Consider the following 26,124-nt stretch of genomic DNA (forward strand, 5'->3'; position numbering starts at 1 on the left):
GCTAGATTATGGGTACCACAACGGCGCCTATTTCTACCGTGAAGCAGTAATGTGTAAACATTACTGTGTTTCGGTCTGAAGGGCGCCGTAGCTAGTGATATTACTGGGCAAATGAGACTTAACATCTTATCTCTCAAGGTGACGAGCGCAATTGTAGTGCTGCTCAGAATTTTTGTGTTTTTCAAGAATCCTAAGCGGCACTGCATTGTAATGGGTAGGACGTATCAATTACCATCAACTGAACGTCCTGCTCGTCTCGTCCCTTATTTTCATAAAAGGCATAAAGGATTTTATTTTCTCAATATTGATTCTATTAGAATTCTTTTTGATGTACATTTCTAATATACTAGATACTGCTACAAATATATATAAAAAATACATCGAGATTAAGGCAGCATTTCCCGTCTTTTTGGCTCTTTAGACACGTTACCGTATGTTAGGACCAAAAAAGGAAGCGTGTCGTGACAACCCTACTGATCACCACGTCTCATGGCCTGATAATAAGAGGTCAAGACACTTTGCTGACAGCGTTAAGGCCAAGAACAATTATTAATTTTTGATACTATTATTATGTAAAATAAATAGTATCAAACTTACGGAGGTGAACTATACTTACAGTAATTTTCGTTTGTTTTTGAGTTGTTTCTCGCTAACGGTACTAGATAATATTTTTTTGAAGATATACTTCTTTAGGCGCGTTATGAAAAAATTATGAGAGTGAAATTTAAGATGCGCGCGCATCACTGTAACACGAATGTAACATGGTTAAGTTCCTTTTTGCTTTGTTACGCCAAAATACTTTTTTAAAAACTTTTTTTTAATAATTAAGCTTATTACGATGTTGAGTCATTGAAAAGGGCGGAGACCATCATACTTCAGCCCTATATCACAAATTGGCCTTTGAACAACGGTACCTTTGAGGTACCTCCGTTGTACTTTCAAGAAGAGTGTTTTGTTGTACTTCATATAGGGTTGACAATAATTAGGTATATTTGTACCCTTTATCCGTTATTATGTATTTTTTAGATATATATATCAGGTAAACTAATAAGTACCTGCGCTATGTTACGTAAATGGGAATTTCAACTCTGCAATACTAATTATTTCTATTATCAAAATTTAAAGTTGAGTTACTTGCTATTTCTTCTCCGTAAAGCTCAATTTTTTCGTTGAACATTGTGATTTTGACCTAAGTACATAGATTATTTTTCTTTCTTTCTTGTCTAATGGTACGAAACCCTTCGCGTGCGCAGACTAGACGTTTTCTTTACCGTTTTTTTTAGACGCATAGATACAAAATAAGAAAATTGACAACCCTAATTGCAGGGCGCAATATTTACACAGTCGCGTCCTTCATTAGCTCGAACAAATGTGATTCATGTGCACCATAATAAGAAACGGCAAAGTGAATCATGCCCCAGCTCCGTTATTCTTAAACTATTGTATATATGAGTTAGTAGGTCTTACGTCATATTAGTGTGTTGCCAGTGATGATATACGGAACGAAGACATTTTTTTTATGAAAATTGGGGACAAGACGAGCAAAATTGGGGACAAGACGAGCAGGACGTTCAGCTGATGGTAACTGATATACGCTCTGCCTATTACAATGCAGTGCTGCTGAGGATTCTTGAAAAACCAAAAAATTCTGAGCGGCACTACAATTGCAGTTGCCCAGTATTTTCACTAGCTACGGCGCTTCAGACCGTAACAGTAATGCTTCCACATTACTGCTTCACGGCAGAAATAGGCACCGTTGTCGCTAACTATGGGCCTTGTGAGGAAGTTCGTGGTTGCTCGCTCAGAGGGCAATGGAGAGAGCTCGGAGTTTCCCTGCGAGATCGAATCAGAAATGAGGAGATCTCAACTAAAGTTACCGACATTGCTCAGATGGTTGCAAAACTGAAGTGGCAGTGGGCAGGGCACATAGCTCGACGGATAGATGGCCGTTGGGGCAGTAAAGATCTCGAATGGCGACCACGTACCGGAAGACGCAGTGTTGGAAGGACCCCGACAAAGTTGGACTGATGATATGAGCAAGATCGCTGGAATACAACCTATTCCATGAGGGCAGCACAGGACCGATCGTCATTGAGATCTTTGAGAGAGGCCTTTGTCCAGCAGTGGACATCGTGATGACGTCATATCAAGTATCAAAGCGGTGGTAGTACTCTAAATTACACATAAACTAAAAAGAATATTGAAATACGATAGTGGTGAATCCCAAAATGGCCGCCATGCAAGTTTTTACAATGATGCGAGTCCGAATTGTACCAAATCCCGTCTTATTAGCCAAATAGCCTTTATATCACTGTGTTCAAAAAATTTGCCAACCACGAATTTGAGAGAACAATATTTACATAGTCGCGTCCTTGATTGACTCGAGAAGTTTTACGTTATTCATGTGTACCATAATGAGAAATGGCAAAGTGAATCATACTCCAACTCGGATTTACTTGATATAGAATATCAAAGCGGTGAATTAAACCCCACGGGTTCATATAGGGACAGAACGACATCTTAGTGACGTCAGGTCCATGCAGACACCGCAATATCTAGACGTCGACACTCCGAAGACGTCACGTCAGTTTTGTAAATTAAAAAAGCGTTAAGGTAACATACCTTGGTATATCTACAATCTGCCAGTGAAATTCCTGTAAAAATCGGTTCAGCCATTTCGTAACGAACGCCGTAACGAACGGAGAAACATAATTGTTACAAATACTTTTCTAGTAGGTACATTTAACTTCAGTGTAAATATTAGTGCTATGCATTAATAAAAATATGTACTTTATTTCCACATTATAAACAGACTCTCAGTTTTACTTTTTATGTAAGACTGGATGGTGTCCCTACTTCGTCTGCATGAAAGTCGTAACGCGGGTTATAACTTATAACCCTTTAACCTTTTCTGTACCTCTGATGTGTACAAAATTACATAATGATCGATTTAGTTGTTTAAACGTGAAATCGTATCAGCCTTTATGTTAGTTTCTTAATAAGTAAGGACTTAAAATGCATAGATTGTTTGTATTATTTACTTTAATTGATTACCACAAGGAGCTGTTATAGCCATGTTTATCGTTGTACTTGAGTTGGCTTCGTCGTCGGTGAGTCATAGCGCCAGTGGCTATGTCGGCTATTGAGAGCACGTGGTGAAACAGACAACCGGCTACACAACCTCCATATTGTGACTTGTCGAATGTCTTTATTTCGTATATCATTACATAAATAAAATTTATGAACGATGCCCGTCTTTCAACTGAACCAACCGTTCGAGTGACGTACCGTTGATAAATCTAAAGGTGTTGAACAAAGCATACGAGATTGTTCATAAATTTTATATGTGTAATTAATCGCAGAAGTGAGGGTTATCACTTTAAAAACATAACAAATTGTTTTAAATCATTTCTTCTACTCCCATTTTATAAAACCCTCAAACCATTACACGGACTTTTATGTTCGTGTAGAAGCAGGTCGTTTGGTAGCGACCATTTTCAAATGAGTCAACTGTACTAAAATGAAAAGGCATAAAAGGCTTTTATTTTCTCAAAATTGATTCCTTTTTTTGATGTCTTTTCTTACATACTAGATACTTTTTTTTTTATGGAATAGCAGGACAAACGAGCGTACGGGTCACCTGGTGTTAAGTGATCACCGCCGCCCACATTCTCTTGCAACACCAGAGGAATCACAAAAGCGTTTAGGGAAGGTGTACGCGCTTTTTTTGAAGGTACCCATGTCGTATCGTCCCGGAAACACCGCACAAGGAAGCTCATTCTACAGCTTTGTAGTACGAGGAAGAAAGCTCCTTTAAAACCGCACTGTAGAGGACCGCCACACATGCAGATGGTGGGGATGATATCCTAACTTTTGGCGTGTCGTGCGAAGGTGGAATATATAATATATTTAATACTACTACCGCTTCGGAAACATTATATTTATACATGCAGGTGAAAAAAGCGTGCAAAAAAGTATATAAGTAACTTATCATGACGTAATCTTTTGACCGTTAAACGTTTTAATAGCTCGATTATTTCAATAGACGATCGCTGCGTCGATTTTCACAAACCGTTATAACAAGGTCTATGAAGTGAGATGTCCATTATTGTTACAGTTAACAGCAGCAATTATAAAGTAATCTGGGTATATGTGACGTCTAAGCGAATATAATAATTGATTCATAGAAAGAAAACCCATTATCAATGCTGTTCTAAGGATTCATTAGTCGTTCGTAAAAAACGGTACGTGATTCAGCTAAATAGAATCTGCGTAGTAGTTTTGGCTTGAAATTATATTGTACTGACCGGCCGATACATAGAAATGGCAATTAAGTCGTAAATTCACATTCTTACGGGTATCTCTATATGCGCAGAGCTTAAATAATTTTATATATTACGTTCGCGTACGTATTTTTACACCTTTGGTTACATAACTGGACTTTTAGTAGGTATCACAATTTTTTTGAAAATGTAATATAGCCTATAACACTCGGGGATAATGTAGCTTCCCAACAGTGAAATAATTATTCAAATCGGTTCAGTAGTTGCGGAGCCTATTCAATGCAAACAAACAAACAATCAATTCTTTCCTCTTTATAATATTAGTATAGACAACGTTGCTGACCCAGCAAAAAATTGGGGTATAAAAAATAGGTGCAACCGATTCTCAGACCTACCAAATATATCGTACTACAATTATTGTATTCCATTGCCATCTTGCAACCCTATAGCGGATTTGTGGATGGAACAGAATAATATAAAAATCGCGATACAAAAATAGTTCAGGCGAAAATTTAAAGTTGTATATGTATTTATCAATGCTGAATCATAATAAAATAAAAATATGTCAAAAAAAATAATATAGTTAGGGGTGGGGTCATCCTTATCACTTAGTGGTATGTAAAATAGATGTTGACCGATTCTCAGACCTACCCGATATACACACAAAATTTCATACTAATCGGTTTTTGGTAACAAATACCGGGACACGAGAATTTTATATATTAAATTAATAATTAGGATATCATTCCCACCATCTTGATGTGTGGTTTTTCCTCCACAGCGCGGTTTTCAAGCAACGTTTTTTCCACCTACAACAAAGCTACGGAAAGAGTTTCTTTGTGCGGTAGGACTAAATCTGATTAAACTTCCCTCCTAAACAATGAATTATTTTTTTTTGAATTTCAAGTCGCATTTATAGATTAATTTAAGAACAAGATCAGCTCATGGAGTAGCTATATGGCTATATACAAATTGTTATATTTTTAAAGAGATAACTCTCACTTCTAGGATTAATACACAAATAAAATTTGAATACAAAATTTTATGAACGATGCGGGACTCGAACCCATGACCTCTCGCATTCCGTGCGAGTGCTCTGCCGTCCGAGTATCAGGAACGGTTGGCTCAGTTGGCAGAACTCGCACGGAAGAGGTCGTGGTTTCGAGTCCCTCCTCGTTCATAAAATTTTGTTTTCAAATTTTATTTGTGAGCTATGTATATATAAATTTATATCACGTATGTATATAGCAGCCCTCCTTACCATAAAGGACACATACACATGGAACAGACAATGCAGAAACTGTGTGAATATGAAACAAACAAGTTAAACCGCCACGTGTTTAGACTTGACAAAAAGTCGACTATGCTCCGACGATGTTTTTTATCTGTTTACCCTTTGTCGAAACATGAATAATAAGTTCTTTTTTACAATTTATTGAATTAGGCGCTATTTTGCGGAAATCCATATCTATTCAAATGTTATGAGTTGTCTTTAGTGTTAAACCCGCTAAGAATTATTGTCTTTAACCGTTTCGCCTCTAAACGATTCATCCTCGGGAGATGTTGGGTCACCGAACTGCAATGAGAAAAATCTGACTCACAGAAACTATTGCGTGAAAAAAGTTATAGCCTGTCGTTATTAGCCGGTTTGGACATTTTGCCCATCCCCGTTTATACTAAATTAATATTTGTGAAACATGGTCTGATACAGTGTGTCTTGTTTACAGTTGCAAAGTAAACGCGAGCTGTTTTTCAAATCGGAGTCCGTGAGCGGCGGCGGCGTGAGCGCTCCGCCGCTCGCTGTGAAGGACGGCAGTGGCCTGGTGAAGAGAGCCACCACGCTGCCCGAGCCGCACGAGAACCACGCCGAGGCGAACGGCGTCGCCGCCAACAAGCTGAGCGGCAACGTCGCCGTGGACGGCAAGACCGACAGCAAGCCCCAGATGCCGGCACCGGCGCCGCCAGTGCCTACTGCTGCGCCACCACCTGTGCCCACTGCTGCGCCGCTCAGGAATATAGAGAATATCATTAAGGTTGGTTCAGCAGCTAATTAAGATTAGATCATTTATACGTCTTGATAGACTATGACAGCTTTTACCAGTGTGTTGCACAGGATGCCGGCTAGATTATGGGTACGTACCACAACGGCGCCTATTTCTGCCGTGAAGCAGTTATGTGTAGACATTACTGTGTTTCGGTCCGAAGGGACGCCGTAGCTAGTGAAATTACTGGGCAAATGAGACTTGACATCTTACTCGCCGCTCAGAATTTTTCAAGAATCCTGAGCGGCACTACGTTGTAACGGACAGGTCGTATCAATGACCATCACCTGAACGTGCTGCTCGTCTCGTCCCTTATTTTCATAAAAAATAAGCTTTGAGAACATCGAAAACAATCGAGTTTAAAACTATTCTCTATTTTGAGAAATGCGCACACTAACACGAAGTGTCATACAAATCGCGTGTGAGACGTAGCTTGTCACACACACTAAACTAATATTCCTGGCCTGTTTTTAAAGGTGCTCTGACAGCAGGAAACTATCAAGACGTATAAACTATCTAAGGCTAACGCACTATTTGAATTTTATAACACAAATCATTACAAGCTACAATGTGAACAAAATTACTAAAATACAATATGTTTTGTCAATGCGTTTTTTTATTAAGTCATCACAATTGACAAATCAGAGTATTAGGCTTTTCTTAAAATATCTATAGGTCGCGTGTTTCAAATTATTATAGTGTTGTATTGTCGCAACAGCCTATTAAGTGGGGGAGTTGTATTAGACGAGCAATTCTTGCACATTACATTTATGTTTCTTGGAAAAGTCTATTTATAATATGTTTTTATCACATGCATATTCAAAATGTTTTCTCTTTTGAACATACACAGAGTATCGGCGAGCGAACAGGAGTTTTATTTAAATTTATTAAAAAAATATTTAATGGCGCGAAGTGGCAAACGTCCGCTGATGAATCACAGGAGCGTTGCCGGCATTACCCATGTCGTACCGATCTGGAAACTCCATGCAAAGAATTTCTTTCAACCGTTTGGTTAAAAATAATCAAATCATGTATCAAATGTTATTGAAGATCAATTCGACTGTAACTCAAAACCAAAAATGAACAATTTTAATATTTTATTTGTTTTTTTCATTTAGTAGGAACAGAATAGGTTGTATATTATGCCTTTAAAGCTTTCCTTTTTCCATATTGTGATATACCCACTCGGATTATGTAATTATTGTTATTATACTACTCGCTGACCCAGAAAACGTTGTATTGCCGATATTAAAATCGCGATACAAAAGTAACTGTTGATCGTAGATGGGTGAAAATTTGAAGTTGTATGTATTTTTTTATGCTGACTCATAATCAAACAAATTTAAAAAAAAAATCTCATAAAAATTTAACAAAAAAGTTTCGTGTAACATTTAACATTTAGGGGGGTGAAAAATAGATGTTTTCCGATTCTCAGACCTACCCAATATGCACTCAAAATTTCATGAGAATCGGTCAATCCGCTTCGGAGGAGTTCAAAGTTTAACACCATGACACGAGAATTTTATATATTAGATAAACATTATCATTTGCCCGACTCCAATCACAATTTGATTTAACAAATAACAAATTTTCAGAAGCCTGATCACCCGCCGGTTGCCCCTAAACCAGAGCTGCCTAAACTAGAGAAACCAAAAACCAAAGAACTAGATGGATATGTCGGATTCGCTAACTTACCAAACCAGGTGTACAGGAAGGCAGTCAAAAAGGGCTTCGAGTTTACGTTAATGGTCGTTGGTGAGTTGAACGATTCATTTTTTTTTGATAATATTGTTAGTAAATATCTTTAGGTAGGAGTTAAAGTTTATCTAATAAATAAACTGATTGGAAATTATTTTTTACTTTTTGGTTTGGTTTTCTATAAAAGCATGTTTTATTTGTAACTATTATTTATTAATATATAATATAATATTACCAGTGGGAGGCTCCTTTGCATAGGATGCCGGCTAGATTATGGGTACCAACAACGGTGCTTATTTCTGCCGTGAAACAGTAATGTGTAAGCATTACTGTGTTTCGGTCTGAAGGGCCCCGTAGCTATTTAAGTTACTGGGCGAATGAGACTTAACATCTTATGTCTCTAGTTGACGAGCGTAGTTGTAGTGTCGCTCAGAATTTTTGTATTTTTCAAGAATCCTGACGGCCCTACATTGTAATGGGCAGAGCGAATCAATTACCATCAGCTGAACGTCCTGCTCGTCTCGTCCCTTATTGTCATAAAAAAATCATTTTCAAGACGTATCTATGATTATAAGTTACCTAATTAAAATAACTACCGGCGAAAGAGTGGATTCAGTTCTTTACTTTTGTTTCATTTTACGTATTTATATTTAACAATTGAATTGTTTCGCACATAAAATGATTAATAAGAATAATATTCTAACATAAGCATCATAATACATATTTATTCAGCTGTATAGTTATTAAGATTGAGTTAACCCACATTATACATCAGTCGTTACATTAACCACAATTTGTTGAAACCCGACCGAAGTTAGAAACTGACATCGAAATTTAATACTCGAAGTATTAATACACTGGACTACATTATTTATTTATGTAGTGATACATTAATAATTCAATATATATAAATCAAGTGTCCTGATGTTTGTTTCCAGTGAACTCCTAAACCAATGGATGGATTTTAATGGGTACTTACTTCATATATTTGATTGCCAACGACAACAACGTTTAACATTATATAACAATAATAATATAATATTGACACACTTTTTTACACAAATTATCTTGCCCCAAGTTAAGCATTTATAGCCTGTGTTATGGGTTACAAGATAATGATATATTTAATACAGTATACTTACTTAAACATACATAAATTCACATAAACAGACAGATAAACATACATAAATACATATAAACATCCATAACTCGGAAACAAACATCCATATTCATCATATAAATGCTTGCACCTACCGGGATTCGAACCCGGGACCTCTAGCTTAGTAGGTAGGGTCGCTAACCACTCGGCTATACAGGTCGATGGAGTGCAGTGCAGTTTAGTCCAACTTGAGAGATAGGATAGTTTTTATTTCGATTTGGGACGCATAATTTTTTTTTACCATATTGTCTAGTAGAGATTTTACTGACGCACGGTTTGACAGTTCTGAAACAATTTCATTATAAACACAGGGAGCATAATTTACGAAATAAGTGTTGATGTTATAAAATACTAGCTGACCCAGCAAACGTTGTATTGCCGATATTAAAATCGCGATACAAAAGTAATTGTTGATCGTAGATGGGTGAAAATTTGAAGTTGTATGTATTTTTTAATGCTGACTCATAATAAAACAAATTAAAAAAAAAAAAAATTGGCGTGGACCCACCCACATTTAGGGGGATGAAAAATAGATGTTGTCCGATTCTCAGACCTACCCAATATGCACTCAAAATTTCATGAGAATCGGCCAAGCCGTTTCGAAGGAGTTTAACTACAAACACCGTGACATGAGAGTTTTATATACATATTAGATTATTTACTGTACTTTAAACCAACGTATCCTTTGTAACAGATATTTTGTAAATCTATGTAACTAATATGGTACTGCAATAAATTATTCTTATTCTTATTTATAGTTTTTAATCAAACGTTGGATGTGATTCACCGGGCGTCACTGTCAAACTGGCTAATTATCATAATGACACAGCTGGTAGGCAAAAAACCTAGGCATGAGCTAATAATAATGGCCGATATAAAATAGTCACTTTATTCCAGGTGAAACCGGTTTGGGCAAGTCGACGCTAATCAACTCGTTATTCCTGACGGAAGTGTACGATAAGGACAAACACCCGGGGCCCTCGCTGAGGGTCAAGAAGACAGTTGGCGTGGAGACCAGTGTCGTGATCCTCAAGGAGAATGGAGTCAATTTGACCTTGACAATAGTGGACACGCCAGGCTTCGGTGACGCTGTTGACAATAGCAATTGGTATGTTCAATGAAACTTTCTCAGATTAAGGATTGGTCTCCGCTGCGCTGGAGTTCGAGCTAGATAGTGCGCTATCTAGTTAGATACCGCATTACTTAAGAACAATAGCTTTTTTATTACGGCACTGTTACATGCTTGTGTGCGTGGCATCTTGACACTCAATGACATCTTTCAAATTTTGTAAAATACGCTTCGTGTTATTTTACATTGAAATTAATAAAATACAAAATACTTACTGATGTTATGTGATTCCAGTGTCTTTCTTATTTCTTGTAGTATTATTTTTACAAAGTTTTACTACGCAACCCGGCATTTTAGTTTCAATTATTATTAGCATAGTTTAACAGAACATGTGGCACGTCAAGGTCATACGTTGAGACTGGCTCGAGTACGCCCACTTGGGCGTAGTATTAGTTGCCGCACTTTGCGACTACACCTGTGGTATCTAGTTGGAGCGCAGCGGAGACCAATTTTTATTGTAAGAAACATCTTATTCTTTTTTTATTGTTTTTCATAAAATCTACCGCAAATTAAATCACTTATTAGCTGTTGATGTTTGACGATGTTGAGAGTATGTCGAGGCTGTTCCATATGTTTGACAGCAAATTTTTGTGCCTATTTGAAGCACCATTCGCGAGCGTCCAGAGAACTAATTTTGACGTGTAATACAAATGGCTGCGAAGGAAAATGAAGTATTGTTGCATGTTAAATTAATTTCTTTCGTTTTCTGTTATTAATACTTCACGAATCAACGTAATAAAGGAAGTACCCAATTTTTGTTGTAAATAGTTTCCCACCATCTATCGATGTTTGCCGAGGTTGTCATCACTAGTTTAAGTACCGCAGACTCTCGCTACATAGCCAACAGCGCCAAAATGGCGAATATCAAACAGGCACAAAAGCACTTTGACAGCCGCAGGTCAATAGTATCTAATAGAGGTCAGTGATGTCGAGTGACAGTGCGCAGGGCCGGATTTAAACTTAATGCTGCCCCTGGGCACCGGAAAAAAATCCGCCCCAATACTGGACTTTTACATAAACTTAAACTAAGTTTATATAATTTATTTTTCAAAAATAAAATATCAAATTTATTGCAGAAACTTTATTATATGTATATTCTAAAAACATGAATAAATTTTTGTTTTTTTCTAACAATTATAATTTTGGCACTATTTGGTGGCCATAACACGTCTGAATTTTTTTTAAACAGAATTAATTAATTATATTGAGCAATCTTTATAAGACAAAAAAAAATTTCTCACTTTCAAAATTTTGCCGCCCTAAAAAATTTGCCGCTATGGGCACTTGCCCCAACTGCCCCTAGTGTAAATCCACCGCTGACAGTGCGGTACAAATTACTTGGAAGTATGGCGGGTGAAACGCAAGTAGATCCTATATGTAATCGTTATCATTTATCACCAAAAACCAGTCTTAGAAATCAGAAAAAACTATAACGTTTTATCATATCAAACACATCGATGAATAACATGTATTGCTGGAAATGAGTAATTATTGTTTCTGTATTGATAAAATAACCAAACCGGTTTGATATGTATCGAATAGCGAAATTGAAAGCAGATATTCGTTTAGAATTAGGTACTTATTGATGGCTGGTGATCGAACAATAAGATAACGCTTTTTTTTAATAAGCACTTTTTAATCGACTACTTTTTTTGCTGTATGTTCGTGTGCAATGTGGAAATGTGGACATAGTTGGGTACAGTTCGATCCCAGTAGACTCACCCCATTTCTTGACACTTTTACTGAGAGTGGTCAAAACAAAGGAATCGGAGACATCAAAGTTGGAACCAGAGACTAAAAAAAAAACTACCTAAAGAGGACCAACATTACGTGGCCATTTTTGATTGATTAATATGTATGTGCGATAGCTAGTTGGTTTAATATTCAAAAGTACTAAAGGAGCTAATCTTAGATAACTTATACATCTAAATAGAGCCTCTTCCTTTTTTTTTATGGAATAGGAGGACAAACGTACGTACGGGTCACCTGGTGTTAAGTGATCACCGCCGCCCACATTCTCTTGCAACACCAGAGGAATTACAAGAGCGTTGCCGGCCTTTAAGGAAGGTGTACGCTCTTTTTTTGTCCCATGTCGTATCGTCCCGGAAATACCGCACAAGTTAGGATATCAGCCCCGCCACACATTCAGATGGTGGGGATGATATCCTAACTTGTGGCGTATCGTGCGAAGGTGGAATTCGGCGACAGGAATCAGGTTAAACAGCTCTTCTGAACACTCCTGCTAGACAACCGTTGAAAACAGGCCTGTTTTATTACTTTAGTGTGCGTGACAAGCTACGTCTTACACTCGCGATTTGTAGTGTAGTGTTAGGGTGCGTGCATTGCTCAAAATAGAGTTTTTACTGCTGTCTAATGTATATCTTAATATATATAAATTACGTGACACGTTGTTTGTCCACTATGGACTCAAGAACGGATTTTAATGGGGATTACTTCATGGAGTGCAGTTTAGTCTACCTTGAGAGATAGGATACTTTTTATTTCGATTTGGGACCCATAATTATTTTTGTTTCCAATATTTGTTTTGCTTGGACATATTTTCTGTGAGAGAATTTATTGACGCACGATTTGACAGTTCTGCTGTCAAACAATTTCATTGTAACAACAAGGAGCATTTGTTACGAAATAATTCTTGATGTTTTGAAATATTATTGGCAATTTCCTATAAAACTGTATTTTTTATTATCTACAGAACAACGTCTGTCGGGTCAACTAGTATGATATAAGGAGGCACTGCCAACCGTCGCTGACTGTTTATGACTTGTCCATCGATTCGCTTACCTTCTCTATCTTGCTGTATCTCCGTTGGAGATCTTCTTCTCTCTCGAACGCTTTGTTTTTCTATAAGCTAGCATATTGTAAGTAAATAGCTAATCAACGAAAGTATTTCAATGGAAAAAAGTTAGTTTAGTTTAGTTTGTTCCACAGTAGTGATGGTTGATTAACGCGCGAGTGTTACAAATTTAAATTAAATACTAATTGTTAAAGGATTAAAACGGGTGTAATTGTAACTGTGTTTTTACATTAATTTTTTGTGTAGGAGTTACTTTATTTTTGTTTTAGTTAACTCGACATTTCAAAAATACGATCTCATTTTTTCCAGACCTTTCCAGATCTCGGTTTCAGGGGGAAAGCAGATGAAAAATAAAAAAAATTGCACGCGCTTTCATCCTTCAAAAGTGTCCTATTTAATAGTTCCATAATGTAAGGGTAGACTAAGGGTGAATATCTATAGAGCGTACTTATACTTTACTTACGTAAAACTTAGCTGAGTGTGATAAAACGCAAACTTGAATTTTGCATTGAGCTGTCAAATATAAAACGAAATTATTCGTAGCTGGCAACCGATAATCGACTTCGTTGAATCGAAATACGAGGAGTTCCTGAACGCGGAGTCGCGCGTGACGCGTCAGGCCGCGCCGCCTGACACGCGCGTTCACTGCTGCCTGTACTTCATAGCGCCCAGCGGCCACGGGCTCAAGCCGCTCGACGTGGAGTTCATGCAGCGGCTCGGAGACAAGGTCAACATCATACCCGTCATCGCGAAGGCCGACACGATGACGCCCGAAGAGTGCAAGGACTTCAAGGAGCAGGTATGATAATGAAGTTGGTATAATCAAATCAAATCAAAATCAGTCTATTCACGTAGGTCACCGAAATGACACTAATAATGGATGTCAAAAAAAAAAATCTTATTGAATCTTCCGCTACTTCGTAAAGGGTTGAGCTAATGAGAAGAAGTAGGAAGAAACTCATTGCCACTCTTTTATATCAAAATTTACAGATCATTTCAATTACAATATAATATGTAAAATGATGCAACAAGCATTTTTAGTGATGAGTTATTTTTTAAAGTGAAAACTTTTATATTTGTTTTGGTAGAGGAAAACCTTTTGGGTTCGCGTCACCGAGATGCTCACGACTGGCGCACGCGTCAAGTAAATAATTGAAAAAAAAAAAAATATGTATATATTCTTAGACACTTTTTGGATGGGTGAAATCTCGTGAGTTCGCGTCACCGAAATGCTTGTAGCAGTATATCTGTAGCTATACAGCTGACGTATTGTACAACATTAGTGCTGTGTATATCTTCAACCTGAGAGTTGAACAAAGCAAACAAGATTTTATAACGATACGTTACTCGAACGGTTGGCTCAGTTTGTTAGAGCACCGGCACGGAACGCCGGAGGTCGTGGATTCGAGTCCCGCATCGTTCATAAAATTTTGTTTTTCAAATTTTATTTGTGTATATCTTATTTGTGAAATTGAATAGATTTAGTGAAAAGTTCATTGTAACTGTGCATTGTTGAAAAAGTGTTTTTTTTTTTATTAATATATTATTGGTAAAAGTTTAAAAATAAATTGAAATTAATAATTTAATTGTTTTTAAAAATTATGAAATTTCAAATATTAATACTAAAAGTTTTAAGTTTTCATTTCTATCGGCAATCTCTACAAATGTCAATTTTTCCGATGTTTCGATGAGTTTTTAACCATCGTGGTCATAACACTAAAATTATATAACGTAGAGGACATAGTTTTATAAATCCATGTACGAAGGCAACAGATGGCGCTAAACTAATAGCAACTTGGACAATTAAATTTAGACTCAGCTGTCAACTTCAGTTGCTCCGCTGATTGAAAAGTGTTTGTAGCGTCGGCTTAGATACTTAACTTTCCTTATTAATATCACAATTCATTGATAATTTTTAAATACGCTTTGAATGTAAATGTAATATTATTTTAATATACTTTGTCTTATTATGTATAGACATTACTGGCTGTTTATAATAGTCTCACAATTATTTTGATATAACAACAGTAAGGTGATCAAACTTAGACAAGGCAAAATATAAACGCTTGAGAACAAATAAATTTTAGAGCTTTCATATATCAGTGTACGTTATGCTTTATAACAGCGATTGCTTGATGTTAACGTTATTAATTTGGCATCAACAGATAACATACTCATATACATTCTTTTGAAGAGGTGGACAAACGAGCGTACCTGGTGTTAAGTGATCACCGCCGCCCATACTCTCCTGCAATACCAGAGGAATCACAGGAGTGTCGCCGGCCTTTAAGGAAGGTGCACACGCTATTTTTGACTGTACTCATGCCCTTTGGAAGCTTCTTTCACAGCTTTCTTGTACGGAACGTACCGTGAAGGAACGCCACACATCCAGACGGTGGGGATGATATACATAAAATACATAATCAAAATGTAGTTGAAATACGTTAATATTAATCGAGATACATATTCTTCCCAGATAATGAAAGAAATAGCTCAGCATAAGATCAAGATCTATGACTTCCCGGAGAGCACGGGCGAGGAAGGAGACGCCGCAGAGGCGACGAAGGCGCTACGGACTCGTGTGCCCTTCGCCGTGGTCGGGGCAAACACAGTCATCGAACAGGAGGGCAAACGTATACGCGGACGGAAATACCCCTGGGGCATCGCTGAAGGTAATAATACCTAACACCTTAAATGTATTCCTTGAGGGGGTTAGAAATATAGACGTAAATGGAAATACCAAAATTTTAATTCAAATTCAAAAACACTTACTCATGTAGGTCACGAAAATGACACTTAAAATATTTTTTCTTATTGAATTTACCGCTACTTCGTAAAGGGTTGAGCTAATGAGAAGAAGTAGCAAGAAACTCATTGCCACTCTTTTAAGTCAAGATTTACATTTTGATTGTTTTACAAATCATTTCAATTACAATATTTGCAAAGTGACGCATCAAAAATACTCAAATGTCAAAAACTGAAAGGCTTACACGAGTAAGTCAAAAAAAAGAAAAAAAATGTAAATTAATACTTTTAAACACAAGAGTTTGATTTGTACTGATTGATTGATTGATTGATTGATTGATTGATTGAGTATAGTAGATGCATCAATCTACACATACCGTAAATAAATAGAGGCATTATGTGAGCATTGCATAAAATAAAATATACAATAACTTTAACTTTAAAGGGTTGAGAGGGTGAGAAATTTAGACGTGATTCGGATGGGGCATTACTAAAAATTGAAATTACTTTTTTAAGTTTCTTTAAAAATACTGTACAATGAACGAAGCATATGCAAATCAACTAGTTTTGGTTGTTTGCATGTGCAAAAAATCCTTAAAAATGGCACTGTATTTTGAAGATCTAACTTTTTATGTAATCACTAACAATTGTTAACCCTTTTCGAGAAAACCCTTTAACCCTTTTGCGAACTCGGTAACATAATAAATAGTTTGACCAGTTTTTTTTGTATTAACCTTTGTAGCTGTATCTCGAGTTGACCTGCATTCCAATCATAATTGATTTGATATTGTTCATATGGACTTTGAACGAATGCACTTAGATTGGAAACAATATAATCAATGTTAGTATGTCGAGTAGAATATATAATGGATTGTTGACGTTGTATTGGTTTTCTATTATGTAATTTTTTGCTATTTTAAAATTACTTCTATAAATATAAACAATATGTTATGTTTTTTTTAAAGTGATAACCCTCACTTCTAGGATTAATACACAAATTAAAATTTTATGAACGATGCGGGATTCGAATCCACGACCTCCGGCGCTCCGTGCCGGTGCTCTAACCAACTGAGCTAACCGTTCGAGTACCGCCCCGTTATAAAATTCTGTTTGCTTTGTTCAACTCTCAGGTTGTGGCTTCATCTACAGGATCTACTTAACAGTTGATAACCTCATCTCAAGTCAATTTCCTAATATGCAAATACATATTGGGGTTGAGCAGATTATCAACTGTAAAGTAGATCCTGTAGATGAAGCTACAACCTGAGAGTTGAACAAAGCAAACAGAATTTTATAACGAGGCGGTACTCGAACGGTTAGCTCAGTTGGTTAGAGCACCGGCACGGAACGCCGGAGGTCGTGGGTTCGAATTCCGCATCGTGCATAAAATGTTGTTTTTAAAATTTTATTTGTGTACTATAAATATAAGAAATATATTAAATATATAAATTTAAGAAGAAATTAATTAGGAGCAGATCTTGTAAAGTTCTGAAAGCGTGGAGTAAGTGTATGAATTTATTTAAGGAACGTTGTGAGGTGGTTAATTCAAGTAGATGATGGATGTAAGAATATAAAATGTAGTCATTAATACAATAAAATCTATAATTGAAAGTGTTGGAATAGCCCTATTACGGCGTACATTTCATGACGTGACCTTATAGAGCAGTAGATTCCTGTAGGCCGACAACTTCGTGCGCGACCGTTCCACGGGGCGACAGGCAGTGTATTAGAGACGTCAGCGGGTATACGCGGCAACGCGTAAGACTGCCGTAATGTACTGACATAAGAGAACCGTCGATACTAATTTCCTCTTATACTGACTATGTTTTATGCAAGAGTTTGAATGGTTGATTCGATTAAAATTTAAATGCTTTAGTGTAAACAGTATAATATATGATGTCTACTGGAGAGGGTTGTGCCATACATTCAGACACGAGGTCACGGCATAATATTAAGATTATATCATACAGTGGGAGGCTCCTTTGCACAGGATGCCGGATAGCTTATGGGTACCACAACGGCGCCTATTGCTGCCGTGAAGCAGTAATGTGAAGTTACTGGGAAAATGAGACTTAACATCTGATGTCAGTTGTAGTGCCGCTCTGAATTTTTGATTTTTTCCAGAATTCTCAGCGGCACAGCATTGTACTGGGCAGAGCGTATCAGTTACTATCAGCTGAACGTCCTGCTCGTCTCGTCCCCTTTTTTTTTTTTTTTTTTTTTATGGAATAGGAGGACAAACGAGCGTACGGGTCACCTGGTGTTAAGTGATTACCGCCGCCCACACTCTCCTGCAACACCAGAGGAATCACAAGAGCGTTGCCGGCCTTTAAATCCCTTATTATCATAAAAAATATTATATTCAAGTACCTAGATGATATCATAATTAATAAATATTTTGAAAATGGTCTTCTATGTAAATTTCAGTTGAGAATCTTGAACATTGCGACTTCCTGGCACTCCGTAACATGGTGATCCGGACTCACCTCCAGGACCTGAAGGACGTCACCAGCTCCGTGCATTACGAGAACTATCGGTGTCGCAAGCTGGCCGGACTCTCGCACGACGGGAAGCCGCACCGAATGAACTCGAACAAGTATGTGCTGTATGTGGTCACTTTTGTTTATCACTTTTACTAATCTAATAACTTCCTCTCTCTCGGTCATAAACGGGGAACTGTATTAACGACTGTTGAATCATCGTATGAAGATGTATTATGAGTAGCAACAACACTGATCTCTACCATATACCACTGGCGGTTGTCAAAGTGCTTTTGTACCTGTTTGATATTCGCCATTTTGGCGCTGTTGGCCATGTAGCGAGAGTCTGCGGTAGTGAAACTATTAAAGACAACCTCAGGAAACATCGATAAATGGTGGGAAACTATTTACAAAAAAAAAATTGTGTACTTTATTGCATTGATGCTTGAAGTATAAATAACTCGGAAAACGAAAAAAAATAATTCAAAATGCAAAAATAAATCAGCGTTTTGTACGTTCCTTCGCAGCCATTTGTATTATACGTCAAAATTAGTTCTCTGAACGCTCGCGAGTGGCGCTTCAAATAGGCACAAAAAATTTGCAGTGAAACATATGGAACAGCCTGTCCAGTGGTATTTATACAGGTTAGTGAGCAACGATAACAAATCTAGGTTTATGATGGTTACATGATGCGTTTTGCTCACGCTCTGTCGACAAGAACAGCAATTTGCCATGTAGTATCAAGTCCTTCATCAAAAACAAATCAGAGACATTCTTCAACCATGTGGTAGGAACCCGTAAGTCTTTCCATTATAGATATAACTCCTGCAAGTAGTGCCAGCCATAGTCGTGCGAAGACCAGCCCTAATGCTAGTTGCCCCGGTCGCGCCTGCCATGTTGTGCCCCTTTCGGCTTCATTGCCCCCATTATTCCCCGAATGGGGAAAACCTGTGTTGATGTGTGAACACTTAACCAAGTTTTTTTTCGGCCCCTACGTGAAAAATTGAGACTCCCGAATGACCAACAAATCCCCGACCGCGTCTACTTTTTCGCCATTATTAGGTATTTGTTTTTTTTTTTAATTTGACCCATTAGAACTATTTTTGATGCCGCTTAAAGCAATGAAGAAACGGTAAAGGAAATTCACTCCTAGTATACGTTTCTTCGTTCACAATTCATGCAGTATTTAATATGTCATAGCTTTTGCTATAAAATAATCATAATCTAGTTTACCAGTGCTCCTTTGCACAGGATGCCGGCTAGATTATGAGTACCACAAGGGCGCATATTTCTACCGTGAAGCAGTAATGCGTAAGCATTACGGTATTTCGGTCTGTACCGTAGCTAGAGAAATTACTGGGCAAATGAGACTTGACATCTTATATCACAAGGTAACGAGCGCAATTGTAGTACTTCTCAGAATTTTTGGGTTTTTCAATAATCCTGAGCGGCACTGCATTGAAATGGGCAGGGCGTATCAATTACCATCAGATGAACGTCCTGCTCGTCTCGTCCCTGATTTTCATAAAAAAATTCTCCTTATTCTTTATATTTTCAGCATTTTTATTAATACCTTTAAATTTATGAACAGTGGTGCTTTTGTTTGCGGACGTATTATGTTCCATCATACAACTTACGTAATAATTGTTTGAAAAAGCTAACCATGAAAATAATTCAATATTTCAATCGTTAATGTACAGTTCCACCGTTGTTGTGGTTATGCAATAGGTAGAAACGAAAGGCATGGTAACATAACAACCTGAGTAGACGTGGTTGGTATTGCTAAGTGTCGTCACCGAAAACAAGGTGGCCAGACATACCGCAAACATTACCTGACGACAACTACTAACAATACTCTCTTTACGATATGCTCTCATTGCTGCATGTCTGGTCGCCTTGAGTTCGAGTCACTTTTAATTTATGCTGATTAACTTCCGTTTTACCTTTTCCATTAAACAGCATCTACGTTGAGTTGTGCTTGGGCATGCAGAAATGAATCGAGTACTATTAATTTCAATGGCTCGAGCTGTGGATATTTTGTTTTTTTTTTTTTTACTATCAGACATATAAAGGAGACGGGGATTTCTGGGCCAAAATGTAAAAAGTTGAGATATAGTTTAAAAAAAATTGTCATATTTTTCTATTTCAAAATAAAGAAAATTACCCTGATTCACAATCTAGAAAACGAGAAATCTTAATCTTAAGATTTCATTATCTTAAAATTCACGATTAAAATGGAATATCGATTAGCATAATCGAAAAAGATTGATTCAATAAAGGTACCTAAAAAAATACATTATAATTAACATAACATAATGTCTTTAGTTGAAAAAAAAAATCAACTTAATATTAAATACAAAGAAATCGATCGAAGAAAAAGTCGATTCTAAATCTCGTTCTGTATTTTTAATCTGTGCTGACAGTGACAGCTACAGAATTGTCTAGAGTGTCAATTGTCAATAACGCGATTAGTCATTTGAGTGTTTCCCGTTGTTTTATTGATATTTTCCTTCTTTCTATTTAACTTCTGATATTGCTAAACTAGTACGATCATTATCCTACAACAAAAAAACAATCGCATTTCCAAAATCAGCTGTTTTAATATAGATTGTTGCCCATATATTGCATAACCTCAATTTTACAAAACCTCCTATAACTCTGCTTTCAGATTGCCAAAAATCCTCAAATTGTCAGTGATGCTTTTTAAATTTATAAGCTATTTATTAACATCAATTTCATCCTTTTACATCTTGGCTGAATAATGTATGAAAGGGTATCCGTCTCCTTTGGGGTTGCGAGAAAAAAATATCGCTGGTTTATTTAAAACATTGATGTAATTCAAAATATCCATGACGCGGCCTTCATGAATCATAATAATAATGCAGCTCATACTCTGTCAAAGTGGCATTTAAAACAATTGATTGTAATATGTTTACATTATTAGTAATGAAGATGCTAATTCGCGACGTATCGCGGGCCGGGGTCGCGGGGGGAGGGTCGAGTTGTGTGTTAGGGTCCCTGTCCACTGATGCGAAGAGAGAAAAGATTTATCAAAATATTGCATAAGATTTAAACTACGCTCCGTTACGCTTTGATTTAAATAAACTTTATTCTCATGGTCACTAACATTAGATATTAACATTTTTAACAGTTAAAGTACTTACAAACAATGATTTTACAAAGATAAAACAATCCAGGTATATTATTAGACTCGCCTTAAAAAAGTCAATCATTAGGCATTTCTTATTTAGGAGGGTAGGTTGTTATATACCTACTTACTGTAACCTTACTCATTAAAAAATAATTCACAATAATACATAATTCACCTTATAAACCAATTTGTCCTTACAGTATTTCGGAACATCCTGTAAGTAATCTAGTTGCTGCGAGCTATCATAGGAAATAACACCTACATAATAATACTATAAGGGTGAATAAAATTTTGTTTTCTAAATGTATAATTTCTTTGTTTGGAAATTTCGAAATTTCAATTATGTACTTTAATATTTCGTTTTTTTTTTATGATTATGGCTAAGTAGCTGTGTCCGTGTGTTCTGTTAATGTCGCCATAGTAGCGTTACATTGTATACAGCTTACGGCCTTATGCAAAATAAAAAAAATTAAACACCTAGCGAGGAAGATATTTTATTCCTGCTATTAGTGTATTGTCTCTTTAAATGAGTCATCGCGTATTTTACAAACACAGCGCACATTATATCACCGCATCGCTCCGCGTCAATGGATAGCCAGCCTTACAACTGATTCGAGCGCTGTTTCATTAGTTCGTTGTACCCGTACGCTCCAAATAAAACAATGCACATGCCGAGCGCGCACGGATCGTTCACGCATTCAATGTGAATGTGCGATGCTAATTTTTGAATCTGTTAGCGCGCGTGGCGAATACGTAATCGATGGAAATATACGAGATAAACGATCTTCAACAGATTTTACTTTTAATAGACTCTAAAATGACAGTAATTGCAAAATATATTGTAGGTTTCTGTCAACAAACGTTCTCTGTTAAAATACACTTACATTTCATATAATATGTATTTATACTGATTAATGTGCCTAGGCCTAATTATCACATAATTAATTACCTACTATTCACCGCCCATATGTTTGTGATAAGTGGTTTAATTTTCAATTAATTAATTAATTATACACCCTAAAAGCGGAAAATACGCAAATTGCATTAAAGATCCTTCGTCTGGGTCAATACGCTCTGACAGGACGGTCATGGCTGTCGAGAAATTTCATTAGAAGCAGCCGTATTGCGCCTCTCAATTTATCGTCATCTCTATATCTAGCAGAGGTAAGACGTCAATGAATGAAATGAATACCATAAAAAATAAACATAATTATGTTATTATATTTATAAACCTAATTAGGTTCACAGTGTTATATTATGTCCAACGCGCATATGACCGCTATTTTATTAACAAATAAATCTAGTGAATAAAAGAACAGACATAAATTAACTAGCCACTATTTTCAATCATCTAAGAGGTATTAGTACAATGTAATTATCTTATATAAATAATCGCACCCAGACTAGGTGTAATGCCTTTTATTTAAATAATAATATACAAGCAATATAACAATAATAAGTTGCAAAATAAACGCACAGTGGCCGCATTAATATCCTTTGTCATCCATTAAGGCTGGGTACCGAGCCAACGGCCTTGAGGAATCGAGCGGAGCTAGGTTACCTCTCTCAAAGTCAAAGTCAAAGTTTTTATTTGCACAAACATGTTAGATTGATGTTACATAAATATTATAAAGTACATGTTTGCCACATTTATGACGTGCAAATTTTATAAAATACATTTCTAAATCATTAGTAACAATAATATCAATTTAACAAAAGATTATTAGCTGTATTATATAATATATAGTCAAGTTTTTAGTTGAATATATTCGTCTAATGAATGTAAGCAGTTTCGCACAAGATCGCCATATTTTTAATTCAGAATTAGAAGCGTTTTTAATTTATTACTAACATAATACAATTTTTTTTACAAAACTAAAAAATTATGTCATGTTAAATAGTATTGGTGTACAATTAATAAATTTTCCTACAGTTGTTATCTAGATTAGACACGGCTGCAACTGTAAAAGTTAGGGGAATTTCGGTGATTCTTTTTGGCACTGTCAATAAAAATTTGAAATGTAAAGAAATAATGAATTTCATTCTCATATTCTGTAGATATATAATTATTTTTTGGAAACATATTATAAGCTTTATACAAACTGTTAATAAATGGTTTTAATTATGCGCTATTTTAAAGCGGCCTTGATACTCTTACTTAATCTACCGTACATAAATGCCACTTTGTGTGTGTGAGTGTCAGAATGTCATCGTTTTGCTAAACCTGGTTGTGTTGGTGTTCAGTTTCTGCCCACAAGGATTGATGAACAGTTTCATGACCGTGTGGTAAGTCTCATCGCAGTGCATTTTATTATTGTATGCTTTCTGTACTCATTATGTAGTGTACTATATTTACTCTGTGTGTTCTATGTATTTATTTATTTATACTTATTGTAGTATATGAATTAACTGAATAGAATAACTGCATGTATATTTAATATTTGAAAAGGATTATTACGTTATATACATGTTTTATTAAGTAATTGGATTGTTATTGTAATAATTATATTCCGGATATTGGATGCATGTTAGTGTTGGATGTTATTTCTGTGTGTCAATTGAGTGTTATTTTTGTATAAAAAAGTTAAACATCTTATGATTAAAGTTGCAGTATTTTAAGTTTGTTTTGAAAAAATAGTATTGTGTCATCCTTTATTGCAGTGTCTATAGAAGTGTTTGAATTTGTTTAATTACTAGGAAATACTTGTAATTTGGTGTTTTAACTTTCTATTGAAAATAAATGAAAACTTAGTTGATTATTATTGATTGCAGGAATCCGTTGGTTCAGATGGAAGAAGAGAAGAGAGAGCACGATCTTAAGATGAAGAATATGGAGAGTGAAATGGAACAGGTAAATCAATTACCTTGAGTAATTTCCTTTGTCAATCGGTGGCCCTGATATATAATAATTTGTTTTCTATACAGGGTTTAATCGTTAAGTGTGACCAAGCGATTATTCCGTAACTGTTACAGATCAAAAAACTTTAAATTGATTTCGAAAGTACGTTAACCAATCAATAAAATGATACCAATAACTACTTAAAAATTAAACGAGAAGTACCCAATTTTTTTTTATTAAACACCCCCATACATTTAGTATGAGATTATTAGAAAGGTTATTGTTTCCTTATTTTGGAAGGTTATTTTAGCTTAGTACTGATATTAATGGAACCTATGTAATAATAATAATATTGACACAGTTTTTATATAAATTATCTTGCCCCAAATTAGGCATATATAGCCTGTGTTATGGGTTGCAAGACAACAATATATTTAATACAAAATACTTAATTTAAACATACATAAATACATATGTATTAACATACATAAATACATATAAACAGACTCGGAAACAAACATCCATATTCATCATATAAATGCTTGCACCTACCGGGATTCGAACCCGGGACCTCTAGCTTAGTAGGTAGGATCGCTAACCACTCGGCTATACAGGTCGTCAAATGTATTAACCAAACGAAGAAAAAAAACTATCTTTTTATAGAAAAATATTTATTTCTTAAGTGCAAAATTTTGTATTGAAAGCAGATGTTCGAAGTGAAGTACTTATATTGTGTGATACATTGACCTTTCTACTAATCTCATACTAAATGTTTGGGAGTGTTTATTATGTTTATTATGGGAGTGATTATTAAAAAGCTATTGATGTAATTTTACTGATTAGTTAACGTACTTACGATACCAGTTTAAAGTTTTATGACATCTGTAATAGTTGCGGAATAATCGCCTGTGCACACTTATGTCGACTACACAATCAAGCACAATGACCGAAAGAATGAAAATGAATTAAAAGTTTTGGTACTTGACAATATAGTCGGCTAACCAATACATATATTTGCAGGTGTTCGATTTGAAAGTGCGTGAGAAGCGCGCCAAGCTGAAGGAATCAGAGGCGGAGTTGGGGCGGCGGCATGAGGCCACGCGGCGCGCGCTGGAGGCACAGGCCCGCGAGCTGGAGGAGCGGCAGAGGGCGCTGCTGGCTGAACAGGCCGCCTGGGAGCGGGACACTGGCCTGTCGCTAGATGACCTGCGCCGCCGCTCGCTCGAGGCCAACAGCAAGGAGTGAGTACCTCTTCTGCCCCACAGTGCTTTGGTACTTGTAATGTCTCGCGATTCACGGGTGAATCAGCTGCTCTTCAGAAAGTAGCACTATACCAGGGTACGTCCGCTTCCAACCGATGGCCGATTGGAACTGGCATTCCGGTTGTGTTGTACATCATTTATATAGCACGCCGCCCACATCCTCTTCCAACACCAGAGAAATAACAGGAGCGTTTGACAGCCTTCAAAAACAGCACTTTTTGTTAAGGCAAATTGGCTTCGCTCGCTCGAGATTTCGGGACCCAGTTTTCCCATACTAGACGAGGCTTTAACGGCGGTGTTGTCGAAGAGCGGTGATATGAAAAATGGGGGGAACCTAAGTCTTCTGGGGGTTAAATTGGACAAGGTTTAATTTACTACATTCCGCGTTCTTCTCAAGAGGACTAGATAGAAGACACAAATTTCTCCCGGCACTGGTCGACGATTTCCCGAGAGAGACCTGCGTGCACCAGTGCTGTCGTCTGTATGTGTGTATGTTGGAGTTGTCCAACATATCATTGACA

The 26,124-nt window shown here is 36.5% G+C and overlaps 1 protein-coding gene across 6 annotated transcripts in view; it reads left to right on the plus strand.

The window, feature by feature from the left end:
• The window catches only part of LOC126966314 (septin-7), an 80,800-nt gene that overhangs the window by 48,608 nt on the left and 6,068 nt on the right, over positions 1 to 26,124 (plus strand). For 4 of the 6 annotated variants that reach the window (XM_050810296.1, XM_050810291.1, XM_050810295.1 and 1 more), the window contains exons 2-9: positions 6,011 to 6,316; positions 7,921 to 8,080; positions 10,080 to 10,290; positions 13,670 to 13,925; positions 15,603 to 15,798; positions 18,299 to 18,476; positions 24,275 to 24,353; positions 25,362 to 25,582. In XM_050810296.1, coding sequence (XP_050666253.1) covers positions 6,011 to 6,316; positions 7,921 to 8,080; positions 10,080 to 10,290; positions 13,670 to 13,925; positions 15,603 to 15,798; positions 18,299 to 18,476; positions 24,275 to 24,353; positions 25,362 to 25,582 — 1,607 coding nt within the window. The remainder of the gene's footprint in view (positions 1 to 6,010; positions 6,317 to 7,920; positions 8,081 to 10,079; positions 10,291 to 13,669; positions 13,926 to 15,602; positions 15,799 to 18,298; positions 18,477 to 24,274; positions 24,354 to 25,361; positions 25,583 to 26,124) is intronic. The other 2 variants (XM_050810293.1, XM_050810294.1) reach the window with 1 other exon arrangement.

This window comes from Leptidea sinapis, chromosome 10 (genome assembly GCF_905404315.1).
Source record: "Leptidea sinapis chromosome 10, ilLepSina1.1, whole genome shotgun sequence".
Classification (NCBI taxonomy): Eukaryota; Metazoa; Arthropoda; class Insecta; order Lepidoptera; family Pieridae; genus Leptidea; species Leptidea sinapis.